General features: G+C 42.0%; 3 protein-coding genes across 3 annotated transcripts; 2 read left to right on the top strand and 1 right to left on the bottom strand.

Moving 5' to 3' along the window:
* The first annotated feature begins 1,294 nt into the window (after window positions 1-1,294).
* LOC108933363 (tumor protein p53-inducible nuclear protein 1-like) lies at window positions 1,295-5,348 on the top strand. The gene is made up of 3 exons (XM_018750339.2): window positions 1,295-1,437; window positions 3,404-3,737; window positions 4,246-5,348. Exons 1-3 carry the CDS (start codon window positions 1,314-1,316, stop codon window positions 4,412-4,414), a joined length of 627 nt encoding a protein of 208 aa, XP_018605855.2. The 5' UTR covers window positions 1,295-1,313; the 3' UTR covers window positions 4,415-5,348.
* Window positions 5,349-6,352: 1,004 nt separating this feature from the next.
* Window positions 6,353-10,698, top strand: LOC108933443 (G1/S-specific cyclin-E2-like). The gene is made up of 12 exons (XM_018750520.2): window positions 6,353-6,523; window positions 7,175-7,208; window positions 7,307-7,379; window positions 7,465-7,521; window positions 8,088-8,212; window positions 8,348-8,483; window positions 8,756-8,902; window positions 9,522-9,617; window positions 9,727-9,861; window positions 9,970-10,081; window positions 10,209-10,366; window positions 10,587-10,698. The coding sequence occupies exons 2-12, from the start codon at window positions 7,195-7,197 to the stop codon at window positions 10,692-10,694; spliced, it is 1,161 nt and encodes a 386-aa protein (XP_018606036.1). The 5' UTR covers window positions 6,353-6,523; window positions 7,175-7,194; the 3' UTR covers window positions 10,695-10,698.
* Window positions 10,699-11,316: 618 nt separating this feature from the next.
* On the bottom strand, window positions 11,317-20,133 carry ints8 (integrator complex subunit 8). Its single transcript, XM_018750519.2, has 28 exons — window positions 20,007-20,133; window positions 19,676-19,806; window positions 18,730-18,904; window positions 18,440-18,580; window positions 18,237-18,308; window positions 18,080-18,131; window positions 17,792-17,974; window positions 17,451-17,558; window positions 17,115-17,270; window positions 16,701-16,801; window positions 16,349-16,490; window positions 16,183-16,253; window positions 15,886-16,061; window positions 15,673-15,803; window positions 15,357-15,467; window positions 14,946-15,153; window positions 14,657-14,778; window positions 14,229-14,413; window positions 13,874-13,907; window positions 13,729-13,788; window positions 13,582-13,643; window positions 12,762-12,880; window positions 12,462-12,565; window positions 12,009-12,059; window positions 11,845-11,918; window positions 11,699-11,763; window positions 11,559-11,602; window positions 11,317-11,450 (listed from the first exon to the last, which is right to left on the bottom strand). The coding sequence occupies exons 2-28, from the start codon at window positions 19,803-19,805 to the stop codon at window positions 11,334-11,336; spliced, it is 2,994 nt and encodes a 997-aa protein (XP_018606035.1). The 5' UTR covers window position 19,806; window positions 20,007-20,133; the 3' UTR covers window positions 11,317-11,333.
* Between the last annotated feature and the right edge of the window lie 1,327 nt (window positions 20,134-21,460).

Genomic DNA, 21,460 nt, shown 5'->3' with positions numbered 1-21,460 from the left:
GACAATGAAATAAATGTTTTAAAAGAGAAACTCCATTTGAAACACATTTTCCAGCATACGCCAAGTCAACATAAGAAAAAAACTAATTAATAGTTAGTAATTATTAGAAACTAAATGAAAGAAAGGGCAGAATACTGAGAGAAGATTTAATTATTCCACCTTTTATTGAACACATACTGTATTTCTGGTGGTAAAAAACATTAATCCAACAAATGTTTTATTTTCACTTGGAAATTTGTTTTTGTCACTTGATTCATTTTCCGGAATTCCCGTTTTTTAAAATGTTTAATCAGTAAGCGGATAGGTGCAACAAATGAGGATACCTTTGAAATTTAATATTCATAATAATATCAATATTTAATATTTTTAAACAAAGAATGTCCTGTCCACACTGCAGTGAAAAAGTGCGTAGTCTGTTATGCAGCACAACTGTCTAACATCTTCTAAAATACAAAGCAACGAATTCTGAAACATTGCCAATGTAGGCATATGGCTGGAGCTTATTTAGACTATATACAGTATTTTTGTTTATAGATACCATTGTGAGTGTGTGTGTTGAGATCCTCAGGGTGTGCTGCTGTGCTGAATAATGAATTTAACGCTGCGTCCCAGCTGTTTTTTGGTTTAGAAAACCTGCTGGATGCGATGCATATAGATGAAGTGTCGAGGCAGAAGCGCCACTGGTCTGTTTTGGGCAAACCACCTGAGGTGGAAGCACCGGGAGGTGTGCAACCTGAGCTGGGCTGATGGGGTCAATGGGGGACTGGTCGAATTGCCAACCGCTGAAGTTAGGCCTTCTCCTGGGCACAGCTTGGGGCTCCATCTGCCAGGACGAGAAGCACTAGATGCTGACCAGACTGCTGTTAGGTGCTAGATCATACCACAAATAGACCTGCAGATGAAGTAACTATTTTAGGATTATTAAAACAGACTGGATGTTTGGCACCAACTGTATATTGCCTTGACTATATTTAACTTCAAGCCTCTATTAAATACCAGCATTAGTCCCTGCTAGTCTACTTATTCTTAGGAAAATTTCACTTGTTTACATCTCCTTCAAAATATGGATCTCTTACAGGCAGCCAGACCATTATTCAGTTTTTCTTCCTTGGATCTCATGAAGGTGCGAGTTACTGTTTCTTTTTCTTACTGACCTCCTGAGCTCTTTTGCTCAGTTAGGTTCGAGCCGGTCCGCACTTGTCCGAAACAAGACCATAGTAGCTCACCTGCCACCTGTCTGAGCAGCTCACACAGCCGACCCCCGGACCGCTCAGCCCTTGTGCGGAGCCCGTTGCTCATCGCTCGCCTCAGGGATGTTCCAGAGACTCACCAGGGTGCTGTTTGGAGACGCTGCAGGGGACAGCAGTCTGCTCGAGACAAAGTATGAACTTGATGAGAAGGAAGAAGATGATGAGTGGATCCTTGTCGATTACCATGGTGAGACTTGACACTCTGCGGTGCTGGACGCATCTGCTTTATGTCCCATCCAGCAGTATAATAGAGTCTGATTTTTGTGCAACTATATATCTTCAATACCACCACCACTACTACTACTACTAATACTAATAATAATAATGTTGATGAGATACAATATATACTGTATAATAGTATTTTTATTATTATTATCACAGGAGATGCCATTATATGATAAGAGAGTAGAGGGTAGTAGTCAGCTTTGCATGAAAAAGAAATGTTTGCTGAAATGATTTGAAGGTGCTTGCAGATTATTAAGAGTCCTTTTTGCACTGTTTTAGAATAATAATGACTAACTGTCATCAAACACCATTTACAACCTTGTAAATTAAACTGTAAAGTTCTCTTAATGCCTTGGCTTTTTACATTTACTGTAGAGACAAATATGTAACTGAAGCCCTGAGTTGAAGTTGCCTATCTCCCAGAAGCTTTTAGAAACAATGTGGATGCTTCCTTCACACACCAGACACTACCTTCTAGAAGCAACCAGACGTCAATGCGTGCTTGATACACTTTGCAAGGCAGCAGCTGCTTGGCGATGTCTTGTTTCGTGTGACACGCAGCTGCGAATGTCTCAGGGATAAAGGAATCGGCCCGTTTCCAAGAAAGCCTGGAGATACCACTGACAGCATGATGGAAGGATTGATGCACAGATGGCCAACAAAGTGGTTCAGAAGTAAAATAAAGGAGATGGTGGAGAAAGGCAGGAAGTAAAATCATAGCCAAATGCCATACATGTGCTCACATCTCTGAGCAATAGACCAAGGCAGAGGTTGGTCACTGTGGCCTTCAAGTCATCTTTTTTCAGTGCGATCTATACATACACATATTGTCTGAAACAGCTTGTCCCATGTGGGGTCTCAGGGAGCCAGAGCCTAAGCCGGCAACACAGGGCATAAGGGTGGAGGGGGAGAGGACACACCCAGGACGGGACGCCCATCCGTCCGTCGCAAGGCACTGGGGGACTCGAACCCCAGACCTACTGAAGAGCAGAACCCGGTCAAACCCACTGTGCCACCGCACCCCCTTCAGTACTAGCTCTTCATGTACATTTTTATAAAATTAGTGTTATTGAATATAAATAATAGCTGTTGAGCCCTCTACAGATGTACAGTATCAGCTGAAACTCTGAATATATTTGCATGATACTAGTTATTGGTATAGTAGCTACTTTGTTCAGAAGGTATTTGGTAACCAGGGAATGAGCCGGTGTGTCTTCTGCAGCAGATCCCAGAGACCTACAGCAGACCTCGTGTGTTCCTTTGCTTTCCAGTGCGTCCCATACAGTTGTTGCCCAGGTTTCCCCAAAGGACTCAAACTTTTGACTAGTATTATGCACTACAGAGTGGTGCATTTTACTGTAAAAGCTGTGATTGTCTGAGCGCAGCCTGTGGAGACACAATCGCATATCTCCCAGAGCTTACTGTTATGCTTATGAAAAGGATTGTTGTCAGTCTTCGAGGAAGTTAGTATTATCTGGAACAAATAAAACTGAACTTTGGAGGCAAAGGTCAGAGATGTCATAACATCAGTTTTGTTTGGCCTCGTCCTTCCATTTCATGCTCAATCTTTGGACGTCACTGTAGATGAAGCTATTTTTACACGCAGGCAGTCAGAATAACAATCTGTCTGAGACACTCTCTGGCTTCCCTTGGCATGCCGGCTTTTTATATTTACCTTTGGAAAAACTGACTGCACCCAAGAAATATAAATAGTGCGTAGTCACTGAATCAGTATAACAACACAGCACACTGGGTTCTCTACTTTTCATTTAGTCACCCAAAATCTATGTGACTTAATTTCTTTGCACTTACAGCCAACGCTTATGAATGGAAACCGGAGATGCCAATCAGAAAAATATGTGGTGTGTATTCATGGGTTTAGTGTCTTCTGTGCTTCAGTGTTACTTTTTGTGGCCTCTCCACTGCAGATGCTGATGGCACCTCTTACGGCATCAGAGCAAGCAGGAAGCACTCACAGGAAATCCCGTCCCCTGATGATCAGTCCCTTTACTCTTCCTGTTCTTCCCTGTACATGCTGGAGGACCCTGAGGATGGGAGTTGCTTATGTGCCCTGAATGAGGGTTGGATTGTTACCCCACCTCCTTGCTTCACAGCTGGAGGCGAGGCCACGGTGCTCCTGGAGACAAACCCGCTGGAGAACCTGCTGATCGAGCACCCTAGCATGTCTGTGTACACCCTACATAGCAGGCATCACTCTCCGAGGAACGGTGTCTATACCCACTTCCACCAGCCCAATTGCAGGTGCGGTCATTACAAAATTCAGCAACTCCCCATCGAACTACCGAATCCACACACACACACATTTTCAGAACCGCTTGTCCCATATGGGGTCGCAGGGAACCGGAGCCAACCCGGTAACACAGGGTGTAAGGCCGGAGGGAGAAGGGACACACCCAGGACAGGGCGCCAGTCTGCACCCCAAGTGGGACTCGAACCCCAGACCCACCAGAGAGCAGGACTGTGGTCCAACCCACTGCGCCACTGCGCCACCGCACCCCCTTCTACCGCATTCAAATACCAAAAAATGACTCTGCTACTTTACAATAAAAACAGTCAGTAGAAAACACTGGCAGAAACAAATGTGTGCCCACGGTAGCCATGGACACAGTATGTACAAAGTTGCAGAACGAGAATTTGTTTTTCATATAACTTGAAGTCATGGAGAGGATTGACTGTATGTCTGCGGTCCCTGTAACAGACGTTGTTTTGCTTGCAGTGGGTTATTTAACACATTTTGCTGGTCTTGCAGGAGTGAGCCTCAGCAAAAGCAGAACCACTTCGCTGGAAGCAATACTGCCAAGTTCCCAAAGAACTTATTTGAACAATCCAAGCGGCGCCTCCGACAAAGAGTCAAGGACAACCTTAAGAGGCAGCGGCTTTCCCACAATGCCTTGCGTCGTCATAAGTCTGCTCCATGACGGTGATGCTTGTCGGACCAAGGCCAGGGGGGTAAAAGGGCATGAGCCATTGCAGAGGCTGTCCAGGTGAAGTGCTGAAGCTCTCCAGCAATCCTAAAACTCACCTATGCACACAGCAAAAAACCTCCAGGTGACATGGAAACCAAGAAGTCAACAAGCCATTCACAGGGCCTGCTTTTGGTGATGATTCTGTGCCAGGGTAATTTTGCCGTAATTTAGAGAGGAACAACAGGGATATTAAGCTTTATAAGCTATGACAGGTAATCACATCTACACAAACTGCACACTCACTCAATTTTGTCAAACACTTGTCTCAACATCCCAGCAACTGGAATCCCAATGCATGGTAACAAACACACTTAAAAATGCAGATATGAAATACAGGGAAATGTAATTCAGAATCTTCAGGGAATATTAAAAGACTTGTAACAATTAATTACCCTGTGAAGGCCTATTTCTCAGGGTCATTGCAGAACTCCTGTAAATTTTATAAATATCCAGCATGAACAAGTTAGAATTTTGATTAAACTCATTCAATTCCTGCATTTGTTTTCGTGCATTTACTTTGTAAGGTAATGTAATCTTCTTCAACTTAATTTATGTCTGTAACAGACTGGTGTACCAGACATGGTTTAATCTGTCACAGGCCTTATGTTTCTGGATAGGCTCCAGACAACCATGACCTTGCACTGGACAAGCAGTTACCGATGATGAATGAATGAGTTAATGAATGTTAGTGTTTTAAGGTTCAAACACTGTTCTGCACTGCATGGTTAATATGTCTTGTTACATTTTCATTAGATGTGAACATATTTGTAGAATATTACAGAATGGAAATGAACTTTAATATTTTAATTATGTATTACATTTTGTTAATAATGTGTGACTGGAATATTAGAAAAGCAAATTAAATATGTGTATGTTAAAATATTTACCGACGAATGATGCTTTAATAAGAATGGCTGTGACAAAAACATTGTACATCTGTCAGATGAGTGAACGTTTTGGACCTCTTGAAAAGGTGTATTGTGTCAGATGTAAAGATGTGTAAAAGTGTAAGAATAAGCAGTGCAATCCATAACGAATATGTCTTCATGAAGCATTGCTACCATTTGTAAAACTGAAAAAGATTTTTTTGTTTAAATTACAGAAACAAATACAAAGCATCGTTATATTACGGAACGTTTGATTTCTGAATCAAGTTTTTCTGCTGTATTGAATTTTTTTTTGGACCTGAAAAATGTTTAACTAAATATAATATTAACGCGATTGCTTCTTATTATTTAGTGTATTTTATATAATAATTATTATTACTATTTATATATTATTTTATTATATACTAGCTATATAATAAAGCTTTTTTTAAAAGGTTTAGCTATTTCACAATGTTTCACATTTAAAGTCTGATTTTAAGGATGTGACTTTAGACATAATGTAGATAGAATTTATCATTTTAATATGCAATGATATGTTCGCATGTACTGCAGCTACGATATACTATAAAACGACTTAGACACTTGAAACATTAATGATCGCAAACAAGCTCAGAAAAACCGCGAATTTGTTTACGTTCCGCAGCGACGGCACGTTGTGCCATTTGTTTTGCTTCCTATTGGCTACTTCTGTCCAAAAGTCCTCCAATCAAAAGAAAATGATTTCCATTTTTTTTAAGTTGCAGGAACTGTCGTATGCTTGGTAAAGTGAAAAGGTTAAAGTTTAGAACGTATGATAAAGCTTAATGGCTTCCTCAAAACATGCATGTAATTTAGTTATATTACTTTTTCTATCGTTTATTTTAAAAAAAAAAAATTCAACTGTTAATGAAGAACAATTTGACTTGGATTTTGCTAACTGGCACCTTACTCTTTATACTCTTAACTATTCAGCAGCGTCTCATACGGGAGCTTGTAAAAAAAAAATTCAAAAAACAAGAAAGACAGTGTAAAATGTACGTTTTCCGCCGTCTGCGCTCCGTATTTCCCGTTTCGTGTGACGTGCCGTGGAGTGGCGCGCAGCGGACCTGACAGACGGACGGGCATGCGCAGTGGCATCGCCCCTTGGCGCGAGCGCCGGCTGATTATCTGCCCTCAGAGACACCTTCATTCTGAGGTAAGGAAGAAAATATAAGGAAACACTGAAAAAAGCAGGAATATGCACATTTTAATTTCCGCCTGTGCTGTGTTTTTGAACAGTCTCACGTTATGCTCTTTATCATGAAGTTTGTGAATTGTAAATTTAGAAATTTCCTACTGTTTCGGTGTCTATTCCTTCCTCCTTCCTCCTATGGCGCGGTGTAGCTTCGTGACGTGCTGTTGACCTCTTTCTTATCGACCGGCTGTTATATTATAGAATTGCAATAATTATCATCATTTTGCAAACTTTTAAATGGGCAGAGAAAGGTTTTCACCTTGCATTATTTTTTGATACCAGCAGAGCTGTTTGAAACTAAGCATTTTTGTTAAGGGAGCTGTAGTGCAGACTGTACTTCAGTTTTACATCTTTAGTTTATTTCACAATATAATTCTGTGCTACATTAACATGTGTCAATGCTTGGTATTTGTGTAAACACATAACTGTCCCTGTTAGACCAGACATGTAATGTATTTACACAAAGCAAGCATTGACACATGACATGTTAATGTAGCACAGAATTACTATATTACTATATATATATATATATATACACACACATATATAGCTGCATTGCTGTTTAATATTTTTGTTACTCTCAACTCTGTTATGTTTCTTTTTTCATTACAGGATAAGAATACAGTTTGAAGATGTCTAGGCGGAGGTAATGAATTACCTTTGTTCTGACCATCACACTTATGTTACCTGAATAATTTTCTGTTTCTATTTCTGGTTATATTTCGTTGTTTGATTACTTTGCAGCGGGTTATTACAGGATAAAGATGTGAATTCCACAATGCTGAGTGTCAAGCTGACAAGAAAGAAAGCCTCACAGGTATGTGAAATTTCAAAAATCTTTCTATATAGAAACAGATTCCTTTAATGTGTTAATTTACCTTGTGTGTGTCTTTTTTTTGCAGTGCAACAGAAGAAAATCAAAGCTTACTGTAACTAAAGTTCAAATGCATACAACAGAGGTAATTCATTTATAATCACATTATTTATACCCGTTGTCGCCAGTTGCTCGCTGCAAGGTCACAGTAGTTGAGGGCCTGTCCTAGAAACTTAGAGCATGAGGCAGTGTGCATTCTGTATGGAATGCTAGTCCATGATTGGGCAACCAGTCAGGGAACCCAGAGGATGCCCATGCAAACACAGGAAAACAAGCAAACTCTACTCAGACTGACACCGAATGCACAATCCAGGAACTGAAGCACCAGTACTACTTGTCATGCCAGCCATTTATACCTGGTACTTTATTTAAATAATTAACTTCCATAAAATAAACCTGTTCTAACTGCCAGACATTTAGAATCTTGTCCTGTCTATAGGTCCTTTTCTCTACTTTTATCCTCTGTGCAGTATAGTTGAGTCAAATAAAACATCTAAGTATTTTTTTAATGTCAAAAGACAGTTTAGTCAAAATATTGGAAACGGTTTCAATACAGGTCATAATGTCACAGTTTTATTCAGACTTGTATGTCATATGAATGAAGCATATGCAAAGGTTATGTTCAAAACTCAACAGTGGCTTCTTCTTTAGGGTCAGTGTTTGTCAGTGAGTGATGGCCCCAGCATCCTCAGTGAAACACCACACAAAGAACTGGAGGTAGCGAGGAGTCTGTCTGAGTTCAGAAACCTGAAAACATCTCCTTTGCCATGCCTCAGGTATGTTTTTCACATTGGCTGATCTGCCTGTTTTACGCCTAGGTTTCCTTCATACCTCGGGTGTCTAGCCTTCCCTCCATAACTCAGTGTTGACACCATATCAGCAGTTTATCTAATCAGTTTTACTTGTGGCAGTTGGGGCAGCTCAGATGATGTTTGGATTAAGATGTTGAACAAAGATCTCAAGTACATCCATGACAAGAGCTTCATGAAGCAGAATCCAAACCTGCAGCCCAAAATGAGATCTATACTCCTAGACTGGCTTCTGGAGGTATGTTTTGCAGACACTCTATAGCTAGTCAACATCCTAAACTTTATCTTATGTTTACATTAGTTTTACCTTTAATTTCTTGAACCCCTTTGTGTTCCAGTTGTTCAGGGGCCTCTAATTAAGAGTTAAATTTACCTTTTTTTCATGGAAATAAATTTGAGCTAAATATCCTTCACCATATTGTGTTCTAAGTGTCAAAGAAATCAGTATACATTTATGAGTACTTTGTGTTCATGTTTCCTTTGTGACCAATGGTATATCTCTGTTTCCAGGTCAGTGAAGAATTCAGTTTTCATCGCGAGACATTCTATTTGGCACAGGACTATTTTGACCGGTTTATGATGACGCAGGATTGTGTTGACAAGAACTGCTTACAGCTTATTGGGATCACAGCTCTTTTCATTGCCTCCAAAGTTGAGGTAATCTGTTCGTTACTAAGGTCCATCACTTCCTTTAGCAAGGCACTGTTCTTTTTCAGTCCAAAGGCTGGAGCAGAATATATCAGTTACAAAATGCCTGGGGCAGAGCTGTAGCCTTGCACTTAAAGGATGCAGGGTCTAATCTGTGCTCTAACTATAGTCCTCTTGATCAGGGTGCTTACCCTGAATTTATACAGTAAAAATGAATCTGCTGTATGAATAATAGTGTTTTAACACTAAGTCACGTGAGAAAAGTGTCAGCTAAGAAAAAATAAATGGTAGTAAAATAGCTATTGTATATAACTGTATATTTGTAATTAAAGCAGTTTCTTGTCAAAGACAAACATACTGGGAGATATTAAACCCTGACAGCTGATACACTACTACACATATTTGTGAGTTTCACCACTTCAAGAACCACTGGTGGAAGGATTGTCTTAATGCAACATTTCTTTCATCCTCAGTTGTCCTTTCACTTTTTAACATAGAACCAATCGTAGCCTACTATACCTTGGAAAAAAAAAATCCCTGAATGTGAAATACAAATAATGTACAACAAATAAAAGCCCCTGATTAGACTTCTTAGAAAAGTTTTTTTCTTTCTTTCTTTCTTCATTAGGAAATTTATCCTCCAAAGTTGCAGGATTTTGCTTATCTGACAGATGGGTCCTGCTTAGTGGATGAAATAAAACTGATGGAACTTATTATGTTAAAGGTAACTTCTCCGCAAAACCTTAACTTTTACGTGAACATATACTAACTTCTTTGATATATTTTGATGGTGGTCTAGCATTTTGCTCTTGAGGACACTATTGTTTTTACAGGCCTTGAATTGGGAAATCCGTCCCGAGACAGTCATATCCTGGTTAAAACTTTACATTCAAGTGGCATCTTTGAAGGATGACCCCAACATTTTAGTACCTCAGTTCTCTCAGAAAACCTACATACAAATTGCACAGGTATATCTCCTGTCTATATACACTGGATTCTTTAAATATACTTAACACCATCATTGTTGTCAATTTTGTTAAATAGTATTTACAGTACTGTTTTCCTTCTTTTCACAGCTTTTAGATTTATGTATTCTTGATATTAATTCATTGGACTACCAGTATGGAGTATTGGCTGCTGCAGCACTTAGTCATTTCACTTCCTTTGAAGTTGCTCAAAATGCATCTGGTAAGATTTCTTTTGAACTGGTCTGGTAAATGTCCCTTTAGTAGTTGGGCTGAACCTTTTTTATAAGCTGGTAGAGGTTTTGCAGAGTTACACAGCTATGATCTTGATAGTGTGCTTTTCACTAAAGGCCTGCGGCAGGACATCCTAGCCAAGTGTGTGAGCTGGATGACTCCTTTCATGAAGACGATCAGCGAGTCTGCCTGCGAGCAGGTGAAGGACTTCACGCAGGTGGCCAGAGAGGATGGATATAACATTCAGACTCATGTGGACTACCTGACCATGCTGGTGAGTGATACTTTCAAACTCTTGCCTCACGTGGTTTCCTAGCTTCCAGGACAAGAGTGCTATTGTACTGCTGTAGTTCTCCACCCTCATCATTGTTTGGGCCTCAGCCCCAAAGTTATTTGTAGTTTAGATGTTGCGAACCTGTGCAGTCATGGGCAGTTACACAGACGATAAGATGATAGGACCACGTTTCATGAAAATTTCTATTTTGTCACCCCAGACTGATGCCCAGCAAAGGCAGCTAGAGAGTATGAACAGGCTGTCACCAGTACCTAGGAGCACCATTCTAACCCCACCCAAGAGTACAGAGAAGCCATCTTCCCATTGATCCTCAGGAGCATCATCTCAATCACATTTCATACACAACCCTTAAAAAGGTGTTGGGAGGGATCGCTTGTTTTTTCTGTCATAAGCTTTGTTTGGGTTTTATAAGCACAGTCTCTGCCTCTTATTTGTTAAAGAATTTAATTGTAATTAAGCATTAGTTATTTTAAACAGTACCTGAAATCAACTTACAAAGCCACTATTTGTAAATATCTATTTTAAATACTTTATATTTTAATTTTGTAAAGGTGCCTATAATTTTGAACTGGTCAAAACTATCAGTTATGGAAGGTTTCCATAAATAGGAATTCTCTGCTGTTTAGACATTAAAAAAATGCAAATGAATATATGTACTTACACCTGGATGTCAGCTCAGTGAAAGACTTGCGCAATATGAATGTACTTAAATTATAAATGTAGACAAAATCTGATCAGAAAGGCAATTCTCTGAATTGCATGTGGTCCTGTAACAGATATGGGATGTACAAGATGCCTTTTCCCTATTGCATTCCAGCATGCATGGAACTTGAACCACAAACTGCTATAACAGTAGGAACGTTTCCTTCAGAAAGTTCACCAGCAAATATGTAAATGTTTTAAATGTTTATTATCTAATGCAAAATAAAAAGTTCCACTGTTTTATCTAAAAATACAATCTGGCCATGGCTTGAAGGAACTTCTTCTTCCTCTTCTGGGCAGCCAGCTGCAGAACCTCCTCAGGGTTGCTGGCGTTCAGCTCCGTCTGCCCAATGGCCTTGATCTGAGGAAGGAGACGCAGCTGCGCTCAGGAGCCTGGAGCAACTCACCTTCGTAACCAAGTCTACTGGTGAAATGTTAACATCCAATAGAGAAAGGCTCAAGTACTTACAGCTATTTGTCTTTTTTCATTCTCCCCTCGTTTATGGTGAATGTCTGGGCATGTGGTTAAGGGAGAAGATTACAAATTCTTTTCGTAATACGTAGTATATCCCTAAAAAAAGATTAAACTAAACCATCCCCAAAGGATACAAGTCAGGTACTCAAGTATTGTAACATCCCAGATGTAATCGTAAAAAGAGTCCATGGCATCATGACTGAAAAACAAAGATTGTCATTAGACATTTTCTGTGCTATATTTCTTTGAGCAAATCAATTAAAAAAAAAAAAAAGTTTACCTGCTCTGTTCTTGAAGAGCTTTAAATGCTGTCATGTAGTCCACTTCCCGGAGGAACTGACAAAGTACTGCAACCTAAACGGCACGGAATCAGCCAACCGTTAAATTCAGTCACGTCACCGATTTTTATTAAAATGATCAGTGTGATGGGTCTCTCATTCTTACCTGAGTGTGACAGTTCAGCAGCGAGCAGCACTTGATCATTCTCTTCAGAACCTGACAGGAAAAAGCATATTCTCACTTGACTGCACCTACGGTCATCTGTTGTGTTAGAAACGCTTTTTCGACCCAATATTCAAATCTGCAACAAACACCTGTGGTTTCTGGCCTGAAAACAGTACTTCCCGCCAAAGGGAGCTAAAGACGTGTGGGGGGGGAGGGGGCTGGGGGTTCCGCTGTCACAGCTTTTCCTCATAGCCTGTGCTCAGTCCAAAACGGTAACTCTTCCCCATGATCACACTCAGATCTCAGTTGCTGCACATCCATTTGGATTTCAAATGCTGGCAACTGTAGCTCCAGTGCAAGTGCATGAAATGCTTCAAAAATATATCTTGTGCTCTGCGGTACGTTTTTTAAATGCAGTGTTTTTCATTCGGAGAGCCTTGGACGTGAAGTTACCTGATCTGTGTAAACGTCGGGAGGCACAGCTTTGCTGAAGAAGTCAGAACACACCGCACCAGCTTGGAGGTAGTAATGAAGAGCTGTCGAGTACTGGTTGGTCACTGTGAAGACAAATGGAGCACCGGGTGTTAGGCAGTAAGAATCCACTTTGGCTTTTTTTTTTAAAAAAAATAAGAGATCCAGATACTGGTTTCTATCTTTGAAGTTTGTTCCATGACAAATTAAGACAGAAGAGCAGCAGTACCATATGGACCTGGAGCAGTGGAGTTGACCACCTCCAATACAGCTGTCACTTACCAAAGTATATGTCTGCCTGCGTGATGAGCCAGGAGTGGTTGTTTGGGTTGAGGCTCAAGGCGTAGGTCACGAGTTCCTTCACTGTGACAGCCACAGCCTCCACATCCACAGACTGCAGACTTGGAAAGACAAAGGGAGGGAGGCTCAGACGTACTGTCACAGAGACAAACACACAACCAGAGATTCTTTCTGTTCATCACATATTCCATGTGGAGGAGAACCTAAAATACGTGGAGGCTGTTTAACATGTGCTCAAACTACAGCGCTGCTTCGACTTTTTGACTAAAATGGTTTGCAACAAAAACCCAGCAATCTATTCTTGTGTGATATCTTCCATAAGATGAATTAAAAAAGCATATAATAAAATTAAAAACTTTACAAACTCATTTGAAAATGCACTGGAACAATACTTCAAATGAAATTGTGAGAAAATGTGTTGTATGCCATATACGGGACATGGTAGCACAGGGGGTTCATGCCAGCATCTCTCAGCTCCGAAGCTGTTCGGTGGGCATAGGGTTCGAATCCAGCTCAGGGGGTTGTGGAGTTTACATGTTTCACTATGAACTCCCCAGACATGTACAAAAGAAAGAACTGGCCACCAAATTCCATTCTTCCTCTGACTGGGAAACCACGGCCATGGTTGCTAAGCATCGGCCTCGATTCCACAGCATTCCCATCCATCCAAGTACTAAAGACACTATACTCACTGTTGGTAGATTCAACCAAACGGGCTTTCAAGAAAACAGTCTTATCTTTCAGAAAATATGTAACATTCACTGACTTATAAGAAGCAGGAGGAAAGTGACAGAAGACTTACTTTGGTATAGTCGTGGGCCATATAGAGAGGTGCTCCGCTGTGACTTCATTAACAATGTCATCCTGTACCAAGAAAGTTGGGTCAACCATAAGGACGGACATGTCACTTTTCCCACTGCTATCCAGAATAACGAAGGTGTTCACATACCCTCACAATGCTGTGCAGTCTCACAAAGAGCGAGATCAGCGTGGTCAGAACCAACGGCTCCTGGAATAGAAGCACCGGGTCCATGAAACAGCCGCTGATCCGATTCTTGGATTCACCATGACCCTAAAAAATACAGTGTACTTACCCGAAGCTTCTTGATGAAGGTAACGAATTTGCTCCTAAAAAGACACCAGTACAGGATACATTATTTCCCTGTAAGGGTACATGGGATTAAAAATAAAAAGATGACGAGCGATGATGACCTGCTTGCGCAGATGACACTAGGAACAAATTTATTCATTTAGCTGATGCTGTTCTCCAAAGTACCTAACAAAGCGAACAACAGCAAGAGGTAGGATTTGAACCTGGGTTCTTCAAGTCCAAATATGTCAGCTCTAACCACTACACTACCTGCTACCTTGTTCTCTGACAAGCAGGGCATCATCTAGACCCAAAAAGGGTGGATGCTGGGACACAGCTCAAGGAACCGGTTCCTGTACCGAGGCATTATGCCAACGGTGGACTCTCGCTGCTTGATGAGGCTGACTCGGCCGTCGCTGGCCCGCTTGTGCTGGGTGGACACGCTGCAGATCTGGAGCACAACTTCCCACAAATCCTTGGCAGTCCGCCTGCTCTCCTTGGGCCCGGGTAGCTCCTTGCAGGTGGCAGCCAGAAGCTGTCCCAGCTTCCAGGAAGACACAGACATGCAGTAGGATAGGACAGGATAAAAATAAGAGAGACTTGTTATTGTACTGCTACAAAGGACTTTAAAGATATTCTTAAACAGATTTAGTATCAGCGTAGACTAATCCTATTCGATGTCTTTGGGAAAACCTGGACCTGCAGGTTCTCCTCCATGTTTCTAACTCGTTTACACAGTAACAGCCACATGTGAAATGTGACCGCACGTTGATCAGGATGCCTTTACCTTGACGTAGTTGTTGCTCTGGACCAGGGACTGAGGCACTTGGAGTGTCAGGTACTCGTTCTCCCTCCAGTTCAGCATGAAGGCCACACACTCCTCACCCACAATCTGCCGCAGCGGGACATCTGGAACATGGAAGAATGGGACATCAGGTTTGAGGATGTTGCACCAGAACCAACAGTAACACTGACAAAGACTGATTATACCGATCATGTCTGAACTTCAATTTTTGAACGCTATGGAGACCTACATGTACCTACCAAAGGGCAAAAGTCAACACTCTTGTACGTACCATGGATCCTCATTTCCAGGTACCCACGTACCCTGCTGACCAGGTCGGCAGGAGGGCGCTCCCGGCTACCCCCAGGCCCGGCCCCAGCCTCGTGGGCTCGTATGTCCAGCAGCAGCATCTCGTTGAGCATCACCTGGCGCAACTTGGGGGAAAACTCAGTCACCAGCTCCAGGCAGGCGGAGAACAGCTGCCGCGCGTGGACAAAGTCCTGTGCGAGCAACACAGACACACGAGGAGCATTCTCGTCAAACTGCATTTCGTATTTACATTATTTACACACTCAAGTTCTTTTAGGATCGTGTGCTCGACATTTAGGGAAGAATAAAGGCTTGTGTTTCAAAAATTCTGAAGATTTTGTAGGAAACATCAATTAATTAAAAAAGCTAGGGACAGAACTCAAAATACACTAACCTTTATTGTAATGCAGTGTAAGCCTTTGGCCAGGAGGATGTAAACAAGGTCCCGCGTCAGGTTGTCCTTAATGCCCAGGATCACACTAATGTAGTCTGATGGAATCTCCCACTAGGAAAAGCCAGAGGCGTGTGTGAGTCTCTGACTAACCTGACACAAACAGCACAGAGAAGTAGTATGTATGCTGCAGAAAGTTGTATATTTAAGAAGTAAAAATAAATAAAATACACGTGTAGGTTTTTATACATAAAGAAACCTGGGAAGGTTTGTATTACGAGTACCCTGTCTCTCCTAATGCCCTCTTGAGCCCCCTGACCTTGCTGTTGACCCTCCAGAAGGGTCGCTCTGCCATGCCGTGCAGCTCGATTAGGATCTGCCGGATCCTCCTGGCATCCAGGGACAGAATGAGCTGGTGCTCCAGCTGCCCAATGTTCACACTGGCAGAGGCTACGGGGACCCATGGGACAAGAGTGAGCTGGCAGCAACAGGCTATATCAGAAAAATAGGTTTGTGCCCCCCAGCATTCTACCTGGGATGTCATAGAAGGTGGGAAGTGGTTTGCTGCAGTGGCTGACGTTTGTTGATTTCTTCTTGATCTGATCCAGCAGACACTTCTGCTCCTCATCTGCCAGTAGCCCTGTGAAGAGCTCATGGGAAGAGACAATGAGGAGCAGCGAAGGATCCTGCAGGCTCTCACAGAGGGTCCTGTTGAAAGGCAAGCATTCCATCACAAAATACTTCAAAATCCATTCCATGTCAAACTGCCTTTTTTTTAATAAAAAAAAAAAACAGGACACCAGTAAGTTCACCAGTATGTTCCACCCACCTGAGGAAGAATGCCATGTTTCTTTTGGAGGTCTCTGATGAAGATTTCTTGTCGACTGATTTTGCACACACCTGCAGCACGCACAGCAATGATCAGAGCACGACAAGATGCACCGCAACTGCTAGGATACAACATTCTCCTTTGAAAGAGTCCCGTCGTTGCTCACCTCCATCAGGAAGTCAATCATCTGCTTTCTGGGCTTGAAGAGCAGCTGGCTGAAGCGCACACTTAAGACCTGGCCCTCCAGAGCATCTCGTACAGCATTGCACACACACAGCTTGTGACACACCTCATCCAGTGTCCTGTCCCTAATCGGTACGCACACATACACACATTACTACTGCTCCAAAAGTCATCCAAGACCAGAATTAGGAGTTTCTTTTATGAGACAATACAGAAACAGCACTCACTCCCCCTTGCATTCTATGCACATATTAAAAATGTAAAAAGGACGGAAAAAAGTATGAGACTAGCCTCCAAAATGCAACATAAATGTGATCTACACAGCACTCACTCACCCCTGTTGGACTTGGTGTAAAAACTCCCTGAGGATGGACTGTCTGAAGTAATTTGGAAAACTTAGGGACATGTTGTCTTGGATGAAAGTTTCAATAAGAGCCTGGAAATGGGGGAGACGACAAAACACGTGAGAATATGCTCCCGAGACTCAGCAAAAAAGGTTTTGACTATTTCTCACCCACAGACACATGCTATCGTTGAAAAGCATACAACAGAAGCTACATTGTGACTAAGCATTGAAACTTGTACAGTGTGAGAGTTGCACTTAAAAATAGATGTCCTCCAGAATGGACAAAAATGACAAGAAGAGTCACAGAAAGATGTAAATATCTTTCAACCTGAGATCACCTATGAACAGAAACAACACATATCGAGTGCATTATTACAACCTGTTTAACAGTTAACGCCCTCACCTGAAAGTTCTTGGTCTTGATGTAACTGTTGATGAGACCGTAGGGGAGGAGCTGTGCATCACCAGGGTCCGAGGTCCCGGTAAGAACCCTGCAGGCGTTCCAGTACCCAGCCAGGCGTTTCTCATCCAGATGACAGTGCAGTGCCCTGGAGTCGAGCTCCAAAAGAAACCAGCTGTTAGGGGATGCTATTCAGCATTTCAACATGACTTCATTTGACAAATACTTAAATTTAGATGGATGTTCAATAAACCTTATTAAATTAACAGCTTTACCACCATACCAGTTATTGAAATAAAATTATGAAAACAGAAAAAAAGAAATCCAATTGAGTGTTACCTTCTGCAGCAGCTCCCTGGTTTTCAGAAAGTGCTCTCTGGCCTTCTCACAGGCAGAGGGATCTGAAAAGCCTTGCTGAAAGAAGATGGCACCCAAATCGTAATGTACCTGCATGACACAAAGCACATAAGAAGGGAAGCAATAATCACAAACTTTTCGTTGACCTCCTTCACTTTTTCCTAGTACAACTTTCATATTCTATCAATTTGCAATCATTCTGAACCACTACAGGACCATTTTCATGAACAAACGGTGAACAGACGGTTGAGATCCAGTTCAGTTGTTGCCTCTTAAGTGAAAGCTGCTGCTCCTCCTCTATATGGCGCTGCCTCTGGAGGTACCTGACAGTGCAGCTCATCAGCGCTAATACGGAGTCCCGCGGTGGAGCACTCTGTCTCTCCATTGGCTGTGCAGGGGTCGGCAGCAAGCAGGTCCAGAGTCCTTAAGGTGTGGATGTAGAAGTCCTTCTTTATGTGAAGGACCCCCTCCAACACTCTGATGGAGTCATCAGCCTGCTCCTTCAGCTGGAGGTGAAGGAATAACGCCATAACTCATCTACGTTTACATTTATTCAACGAGTAGACAAAGTACCGAACAATCACTGCTGTCCGCTCCTCCACATGACCTACCACTTTCAGAATGTTTTCTGTCAGCTCCTTCTCCTGCTGCACCAGGTTTAACCTTGAGACATATAGCAAAGTGGTTGTTCCCAATGGGAATTACATTTGTGCAAAAATGATCACTTATCAGTAATAAATATTTTTCACGTAAGTTTAGTGCACTGACATGTTCATTTGATGAGGCCCAGGCTTGGCCTGCTTTTCTGGGAAGCTGCTCAACACAATGGTCCTAATGGCCCTAGAGGGCAGACAGGAACAAGAGGCAGTGAGTAAAAACCAACAATGGCAAGAAAATCAGCAGCAGCAAATACGGTACATTTAACTCTTCGCAACAAATGTGACGCAGAAACCCGCAGGTGGCAACATTACCAGCGGTTGTAGATGAGCACAGCCATGGCAGTGGTGGGGGGCAGGGAGGACAGATCCAGATCCACATGTTTCACCCCAGGGGGCACTTTACTAACACACAAAAGCTCGTTCAGCAGCATGTTCAGCACCGGGATGGACAACCTGTGTGTTCACCAGGCAAACAAGTTACCCACACGCAGCCACCAACAGTCCCAGCCACTTCCCACGCAGCTGGAAAATGCAGCACCCAAGGACATGTGCACATCCTCCCTTGTTCAGAAAAAAAACAAGAAAATCCCGCATCCACGCACCCTTTCTCCAGCACGTCCAGGTCCCACTTCAGGTGTGCCGACACTTTGAGAGCCAGCAGTTTGAGGGTCCGGTTCCTGCGATTGTCTGCAGGTGGCTGAACCTGGTTCTGCTCATTCACCGAGGGCTTGGAGGCTTGTTCCAGGAACTGAATGACAAGCTGCACAGGTGAAGGATCTGTGCCAGAAGGATCACCAATTAAACACGCTGTATTCAATATGCATGCAATACACAACGCTATTTATATTTATAATGATTTATCACATCATATCTCTTACTCACACTCCCTTGCATTTGTATAGAACATACCTGTACATACATACAATGTCTAGTGACTATTTTTGTATATTGGGTACTTTATATTTTTTATATATTTTTTATCCTTTATTCACATATTCTATCTTCTCATCTGTGTCTTGTCACTGTCATTCTGTCTGTGCTGTGGAAGTTTCTGTCACCAAGACAAATTCCTTGTATGTGTGAACATACTTGGCAATAAAGCTCGTTCTGATTCTGATTCATTGCAGCACCTAGCTTTTATTATAATCATAATAATTACGCTGGTTGTTATTATTATTACCATTATTATGACAGCTGGTAGCGTAGCAGTTACAGCTGCTGCCTTTTGAGCCAGTGGTTGCCGGTTTGAATCTCACCTCCAGCTCTAGAACCGGCTTGAGCAAGGTACTTATCCTAAATTTGATTCAATAAAAATGACCCAGCTGCATAAAGGGGTAAATGACTGTAAGTAGCTTGACACCGTAAGTCGCTTTGAAAAAAAGTATCAACTAAATCATGAACATAAGTGTCAAAAACAATGACCTTATTGATGACTCCTCCTGAGCCCAACCTGGACAGATGGAACACGTGACATGTGACTTAGCCTAGGAAGGCACTCTGGGGGAGTGGCTGGGGGCCCTGCGCACGAGGCGCTCCTCTTCCTCTCACCTGGTGAGCTGCCCTGCAGGTGTTTCTCCAGCAGCCCCTCGTCCAGCAGGAACTCGAACCAGGAGGTCTGCGGGGGGGTGCAGGGCCGGCTGCCCGTGGCCGCCTCGCGGTCGGCTGCCTCCGCGCTCATCCTGCAAATCATGTGAAGATCTTAGCGGAACAGTTCTTAGAAGAAGGACCCGTCGTGTTTATGGGACAAAACAAGCTAAACTTACTACACATACAAGTAGTAGTGAAGTGCTTAACACAGCTCACTCACTAGTTTTAAAAAATAAAAAAGAGTGACCCATTATGAACATTGTTTTGTGTGGTGGTGTGATGTGTTACGTACCTTTATCCAAGACTGCCAACCCTTTACAAATACGGTTGTTACTCAGAATGGAAAGTTTCTCCGCAGTTTATTTTTCTGCATGGTTCGTTAATGCGACTTGAACTCAATCCTTGGAGGAAAAACCACTTCCGGGTCATAGCGCACAGACTCTTCTTCGTTGGTGGAGGAATTTGAGCAGCGCGGGACCGAATACTGACCCCTAGTGTTCGGTAGTGGTACTGTTCGAAACGGCCTCCCGCCGTTCAGTCTTAACGGTTTCATTCAGATTTTTCCTTTGTCGCTTTTGCAGAGGCAGGAGTGATAAATTGTATGATATTTATGCATATAATTTTCAGGAGTTTGGGGCCAGGTGTTACAAAAATGAATAATGAATAAAATATAATTAGAAATATTCCCTGATGAGAAAAATCATGCAAAAAATAATGGCCAGTGATGACTCATTAAATGGAAGAGGATTACAAAATTAATAATACATGTAAATTACATGTCAACCAAGAGTAACAATTTAGGCAGTACATGGTTATGGTGGTCCAGAGCCTATAACACATCATCAGTTTTTGAAATATTTTCAAAACACATGAAAGTTGCAAGGTATTGGATATAGTATTCAACTGGTCGTACCAAACTACATTGTTTATCATATTTAAAGACCATACTTCATTAATCTTTTTTATATGACAGCATGAATGGATGGCTGTGTCATAGCGTTTGACGCGAAGCAACAACTAAAGGCAGGGAAAGAATGGAAGTGGTTGACCTGTGGGCCCTTCTCTGCGTGTTTGGAGGGTACAAACAGAGAGGAACACGAATAAACCCTGCCCTGGATTCGAACGCTACACCCACAAGCATCTCAGATGTGAGGTACCAGCTTCAACTGCCGTGTCAGTGTCCCCATATGATGGCACATCATAGTGCAAAAATACACAACACGATTTTGCTCATGAGAACAGGACAAACAGAATAAATGCCTTTCACATGGACTAGATTGTCTTTTTCTTTTTATTAATAATCTGTCTCACACTTCTCATGCCAAAAGTCAAACCGTTTTTAATATACCAAGAATTTCTAGAATAGTATATGTAAAGAAAGTGAGACATTATGGTGACAGAACTCAACATTTTAACATTTCCAGTTAATCAAAAGCCTGTAGTTATGGGAAACCACTGGACTAACTAACTGTCCTTAAACATAAAATGAGAGTTCCTTTGTGAAGTGACAAAATATTCAAACATAAAGCAGAATATGTGGTAAAAATGTTACTGCCTATCTGAAAAATGTGAGGGAAAAAAAAACTGCCAAAAAAAAAAAATGAAAATTAAGACACTCCCCTGCAAAGAAAAGGCACAAACATTCTGGGGAGGAACAATTTTAAAACCTTTGGAGTCAGCAAATAGCAACTGTGTCATTCAAGTAATGAGACAAAATATGTCAGGTGGATTTTACAAATCTGCAGG

The sequence above is a fragment of the Scleropages formosus genome, chromosome 23 (assembly GCF_900964775.1).
Source record: "Scleropages formosus chromosome 23, fSclFor1.1, whole genome shotgun sequence".
Lineage (NCBI taxonomy): Eukaryota > Metazoa > Chordata > Actinopteri > Osteoglossiformes > Osteoglossidae > Scleropages > Scleropages formosus.
This window is presented reverse-complemented; position numbering and strand designations above follow the sequence as displayed.